Genomic DNA, 6,757 nt, shown 5'->3' on the forward strand with positions numbered 1-6,757 from the left:
AATTTCTACATATTCCATACATAAGATATATTATAAGTAAATTTTAAAATACATACTTAGAGATCTGGTCAATATAATCCTTGAGGTAGGCATGAGAATCCTTTGGTGCGGTTTTACTTGTGGGGCTGGTAAATGATATAAGGTCTTTGCTCTCAATTCTTGTAGGACTTGTGCCAGTCGACCTTTACAAAAGAAAAAAAAATTAAAGATTATGCTGGTATAGTGTAAAATGTTTATAACGTCATTCGTTATAAAGAAAAACTCTCTATAACATAAAAAAAGGTTACTTTAACACAAACCCCATACATTAATTCAGTCTATAACGCAATAGCCACTCTCTATTGCCTTTAGTAAATTTTGGTCTCAGTTACTAAACGCACCATTGTCACCTATCTACTATATATATACATATATGTATATATAAATTATTGAAATTGTTAAATTTGGTGTTATTTCTCTTATCTCCCTATAACGACAACTCTGCATAACGAATAAAAAACCACGGTCCATTGAAATTCGTTATAAAGAATTAAAATGCTCTGTCTCTTGAAATTCGTTAAGAGTTTACACTGTACCTATATAAAAATTATAAATAACCTTGTTGCAAGAATGAATATGCTCCATGACCCACTAATTCTAATGTTTGCACAAATTATAATCAGATTTCTTGATAATAAAAACACTTCCTTGCTATGGATATTTGTTTGCCAGTAACATCAAAATGGAATGGGAAATAGCAAAGAAATCGGAACATTTCCATACAGCAAAACAGAGGATAGTCTAGATCCACTTTTTATTTACTATTTATATGAAATACTGCTTAAAATGCAGTTTTTAAACATTTAGTACTCAATATTTTAACTGTATTAACAAGTTCCTTTAAAATTACTCCCGAACCTGTTTCTAGGGGCATTCATAATAATTTCAATGTAACTAAAGCCTGTTTTATAAAATCAATCAAACCGTTATAATGATGTGATCAGCCCTATTTAGGAGTTATAGAGCTTTCCTTCTTGTAAAAATAAAATAAAAAATAATAAAAACTTTATTTATGACATAAGGGTTTGTGACAGAATTCATATTTCGCTAGTCCCCACACTAGGGAGGCCCTGTGTTGTGGGTAACTAGAAAACAATTATTACGTGGTACATGTTTAAATTAGTTATAAAAAAAGATGATAATAAAAAATAAAAAATAATAGTTACAAATTTAGTGTAACAAATGAAGTGAATGTGTGTATGAGTGTGAATAGGTGTTTATACGCATGTATTTGAGAGTGTAGCTGAAAGTTGTTATGATCGTGCACTGTGTCTGTGTTAGTTTATGAAACCTCAAAGTCATGCCAAGATATGTAGTAATGCCTCCGTAGATTCGAAATCCAATTTGGCTAGTGTAGTTTCTATGTGACTTGCTAGTTTATATCTGGATAGTTTTATGAGTTTTATGATATGGTACTTCAAAGATCGCACGTACCTAGCGCTCTCAGTACTGGAATTACGTCGTGGTGGTTTCCGTGGAGGAGGTGGCAACGCCGGTAGTGGTCCTTCACAGTCCTCCTTGCGACGTATTGTAGCATTCCCCGCGTCTTGCACATTATCTGTATGATAATGCGTATCGACCGATAATTTTCGATTATTTTTATCAATATTAGATTTATGTATGGTATACAAGTAAAAAATAGTTATTGTTTTATACATTAAAATGAACCAATATCAACATGATACCATTATGTTTTTTGTTTTCGACTTATGTACTGTATTGCACTGTACCCTGCAATTTTATGTACCTTTTCATTTGCATATTATCTAGCTGCATAGGATAAGATAAGTGTATATTAATTTTCAAGATTGCAAAATAAGATGCACTTTTTTAAATCAATGGAAATCTTTATATATACTGAAGTTATGTGGTTTAAATTTAACTGTTTTTCCATTCATAAACGGTATCTTCATTTCCATATATAAAACTTTCATTTTATTACCTTGCTCATCATCTGCTACTTAAATGAAATTAATTCAAAATGAACTCCCAGACATCATATATTGACAGGAAACATAAAGCTCTCAAACCCTTGTAGTACAAAAAGTTAAGCAATTTAATATTAAATTTTATGATGCTACAGTGCAAAAACTGTGAGAAAAGCGTCTGAAGTTAGAAAATTAAACTAAAATTAGTAGGAATAAAAAAGGATTGAAATCTTTATATCCCAATAGTACTTTAATTTTAACGGCAAGCCATTAAACACAATAATTATTAGATGTTATTTTTATTACAGCATTTAAAAACAACTATAGCAAGTATCGAGCAGAAGATGTAGATTAAACCTAAATACATTTTCGTAAAATGAGGTCAGCGATCTCACTTCCTCTCAAATTGATAGCCTTGTTATCAATTTGTAATACACTCAATTCACTACATGATAACTGGCTAATATTTTTTTTATGATTTTTTGCAGCCACAGAATTTTGTAAAATGATGAAATGTATCTTGACTGACATAGTTGCTCAGCAAACAAGCTTTGAGCTTAAAATAATATATGTTTGATAGCTAACTGGCTAATATCTATTTATTTGTACTTTTGTTTTTGAAGCCACAAAATTCTCTTGAATGATGAAATGTGATTTGCTCAACATAGTTGCTCAGCAAACAAGCCTTGAGATTAAAATAATATATGTTTGATTTAGCGTTAGATAACACTTAATCAGAAATGTTTAAAAATTTTTGAAATTTAGTAATTAACATAATTTTTCAAAATGAAATTATTACTACATTCTATATTATTAACTGCTTACATGTTATAATATCTCTTTTTATGTCTAGAGTCCTAGAGTAAATATCCTTAAGCTTTATGACGCTCAATAATTTCTTAAAACACATAAGAACTGGATAGTTTCTTTATTAACAATGTTATGTTGTAGATCATCGAGGTATTTCAATGATTACTAGTAAATTATAAATACAAAGTTGGTTACACTTACAACCTTGTTTAATATCATCATTATAGCAGTAGCAGCAGATAAACAACAGAATAAAAGTGCAGCAATTACTTAATCTCAACAGAATAAAGATATTGTATGAATTACCTTGTATCTACTTATCATATCAAAAATAAAAGGAATTACGTCAGTTACCTGAACTAGCTAAATGCTTTTGCCTTCGAAACTGATCCAATGCAAGACTTTCTAAACTCAGAGCCTGCGCCTTTTCCAGATCCTCTTGAAACTGAAGATCGTATTCGGACATTTTTGATACACTTAACTTACTACTGAAGAAAACATTTCCAGAATATTAACGTGAGAAAAGTATAACGTTTTAATTAACTGTTGAATGTTATGCTAACACTACACATGTTAGACAAAGGAACCTAGGCACTTCACGCACAATTTGTATTTTTTGTACAAAATACTTCTCCAAATATAACTTTTACTCGTAATACTTTTGTTATTTTCAGGACATCATGGAATTACAAATAAAATATAACAACAATTTTATTCTCGAGAGTTGTAATCGAAGTTCATAATCATGTCATTTTTGGTTGTCGGCTGTCATTGTCAAAACTAGTGAGCAAATAATCAAAGTCAATTCCACTGTTTTGACAACAAGTAGGTGATATATTATACTATAAAGTATATTATACAGGTCGATTGCGTATTTTCACTGTAGTCTGCATGAAATAGCAATAGATACTACATTATATATTATATAGTTTAGTTGCTTATATATAATAGGAAAAATTTAGGTATTTTATTAACTATGAAACTCTAGATAAATAAATTGAAACGTATTTAAATGATTTACACATACCTAATTGCTATTGTTATGGATTTGAAAGTGGTAAAGTACTAATGAATTTAAAAACCATGATAGGTATAAGTTATAACCCGAAAAATATTTTTCTTGCTGGGATAGCTTTTATGAATAAATGTTTCTTGCATATGATATCTGTAGGGTTGTCTCGGTTGCAATAAATTATGTATATGCAGAAAAAACACAACAATTTTCAATAATAATTTATTGCCTTATTGTACAACATAAACATTGTCTTACTTTCTCAGACCATCTTGCTGTTAAAACAATATTGATCACATTATTTTAACAAGATCTTATTTTTTCTCTCTATAGAACACCCATATGTTCTGAATCTAATACGTAGCTTATCTGGTAAATCTCTTAGTATTTCCGTATGGAGCGGTATCCACCAAGAGGTGCCATCAATAATGATAATAACTTATAATAATTACTCGTCACCGTCACGTAGACGTATATTGTGGTTGCGCGCCATCTTGAGAGGCTATGGAACCGTAGATCAGAGCGCCAGGTTTAGCTCACGTGCAATGTTTGTTTGTTTTTGGCGTCAATCATACATTTAAGTTAAAATGTATGATAATACTTATTTAATTCTTATAAGACTAGGGACTCACGGATGTAGGTATATTAAATTATGTATAAAATATTATTTTTGAAAAACATAACATTTTCAGGTCCAATAAATGAAATTAGATATAGCAGTGTTTGAAACTGCATAGGTACCTACAACTTGTTATTCATGGACGTAGCTACATTGTGTGATACATAGTATTGTTTTGACTTATCATCAGTTTCACAAACTATAATTTATTATCTATTTAGTTTTTTAATATTTATATTTAGTTAATAGTTATATATTATTCATATATTATATAGGTTTAAAGTTATAGAAAATACATATATTCCTACACCTTAACTAGGTGTAGGAATATATGTATTCATAATAACTTTGCACTATATACATATTTTTATTTAATCCTTTTTCCCTCCATTCATATGTCAGAGTATAGGTTACTTACCTTTCGACTATACAAACTTTTTAGTGACGTTCATCAGCATCATCATCATCTTTGCCTTAGTTAAAAACACGATATTATGATAATCTTAAAATAAAACTCAATATCTTTTTACCTTATATTTATTTTATGCATTTGTAGTAGCTTCTTTGATGGTTTAGGGTTAGGAATCGGTCTAGTTACAGTAACGTACTTGTATCTTACTACACCTGAAAAAGGTATATAATACATCAATATTTACTTCAATTGCTAGATTTAGTAAAACTCTTCCGAAATGCCTGGCAATACGTTACATGTAGGAAATGTTCCCTGCTTATTTCCCCTTCTATCTTTACAGCGCTGTACATCGTTGTTCTCTGAATTATTGGATGTTAAACTATTTTGGTTTCCACTGAAATCTTGGCGATCTGAAGTTGCTTTAGGCGCTGGCGGATGAGTTACCCGATAAAAGACACTATTTGTTTTTGTAATCTTTCTTTTTAGCTTGGGTTTCGGTGTTTTCACGACGGTATTAGGGTCAGGCTGCTGTGAAGGGTCTTTCTTGCCTTCCGCAACCATCTGAGCGAATTTAATTACATTTTAACATGTTTCTAGATAATCGTCAATAACCCTAATTGTCTATCCTATTTACAATTTCGCTACTTTTGATGGAGGGCAATAGAAATACTCAAAGTTAAATACAAAAATTGAATATGATGAAAGTGGTTGACTGTCATTTAAGAAATATTTAGTTACCTGTTCATAAAATAAATCATCCGCATCTTGCCGATCGCAAAAGTCCAGTAATTTATTGCACACAGCACGTAGATTTTTAAGACGTTGTTTTTTTTTCTTGCCCACGAGACAGCGATCTACCTCATCAAGACGCAATGTCCTGGTGAAAAATCACCCTACTGGATTAAAATAAATACAAATTCGACGACTCATTGGTCTAGTGGTTAGTACCCCTGACTGCGAATCCATGGGTCCCGGGTTCGATCCCCGGCTGAGACGAACATCGAAGTGATGAGCATTTGGTGTTGTGCTTAGGTCTTGGGTGTTTAAATATGTATTTATATGTCTATCTATCTATAATATGTATGTATATCCGTTGCCTCGTAGGTACCTATAACACAAGCTTCACCAGCTTAGCATGGGACTAAGTCAATTGGTGTGAATTGTCTTAAAAAAAAATAACTAAATAAATAAAAAAATAAAAAATATTGCCCTAAATTCAAATAATTTAACAGATCTCAAAACAGTGTCCAATTTGATGAAACACAATCATAACAGAAAAGTTTCACATGAACATCTTAAATCGAATACTACAATCTATAATTCAGTTTTTTACGTTAAAACAGTTTCAGTTTTGTCCGTCAATCTACTGAGGGCAATCTACTAAGGGTCTGTTTCATAATGTATGGATAAAGTACCAAATAGCTATGCAACACAAATGATTTGGAAGATAAATTGTGCTATTTGACACTTCATCGGACTCATGACTTATGATGGACTTTATGTGACGAATAGCGCTATCAAACAGTCGTGAAACGCAACAATAGTGCTTATCCTACCAATAAGTAATAAATAGCGAATTTGGAACTTATGTAGAACTTATCCGTACATTGTGAAACAGACCCTAAATATATTAAAAACAAATCAGAGTTGTATACTTGATAACTTTAGGCTTGCTAACGACCTCGTTGGCATCTTTGTCTTCTAATGTCATAGCCGTATCCCAAATGTTCTTGAACAGTTTCCTGCGATCGGTGTAACTTTCCTCTTGGGTCATACCTGACTCCATTTTAACAGTTCATGCTTCTGTTTTTTCTATTTTGCGCTGAAAAGCTTTTTTTAGTCAACTACATTTTTAATTTTAGGTGTTTATTCGTTTGAATTCCATTTTAAGCTATGACATCATATGTCATATAATGATTTAAAACCAAAGATTTAGA

The 6,757-nt window shown here is 31.1% G+C and overlaps 2 protein-coding genes across 3 annotated transcripts in view; both read right to left on the bottom strand.

The window, feature by feature from the left end:
- The window catches only part of LOC125059118 (phosphatidylinositol 4-phosphate 3-kinase C2 domain-containing subunit alpha), a 38,753-nt gene extending 35,237 nt beyond the window's left edge, over window positions 1-3,516 (bottom strand). For both annotated transcript variants that reach the window (XM_047663338.1, XM_047663337.1), the window contains exons 1-3: window positions 3,132-3,516; window positions 1,474-1,597; window positions 57-182 (exon numbers count right to left, since the gene is read on the bottom strand). In XM_047663338.1, the coding sequence (XP_047519294.1) occupies window positions 57-182; window positions 1,474-1,597; window positions 3,132-3,243 (362 nt within the window). In that variant the 5' untranslated portion in view covers window positions 3,244-3,516. The remainder of the gene's footprint in view (window positions 1-56; window positions 183-1,473; window positions 1,598-3,131) is intronic.
- Window positions 3,517-4,929: 1,413 nt separating this feature from the next.
- On the bottom strand, window positions 4,930-6,757 carry LOC125059127. The gene is made up of 4 exons (XM_047663351.1): window positions 6,476-6,757; window positions 5,559-5,697; window positions 5,117-5,381; window positions 4,930-5,032 (listed from the first exon to the last, which is right to left on the bottom strand). Exons 1-4 carry the CDS (start codon window positions 6,604-6,606, stop codon window positions 4,935-4,937), a joined length of 633 nt encoding a protein of 210 aa, XP_047519307.1. The 5' UTR covers window positions 6,607-6,757; the 3' UTR covers window positions 4,930-4,934.

This window comes from Pieris napi, chromosome 19, assembly GCF_905475465.1.
Source record: "Pieris napi chromosome 19, ilPieNapi1.2, whole genome shotgun sequence".
Classification (NCBI taxonomy): Eukaryota; Metazoa; Arthropoda; class Insecta; order Lepidoptera; family Pieridae; genus Pieris; species Pieris napi.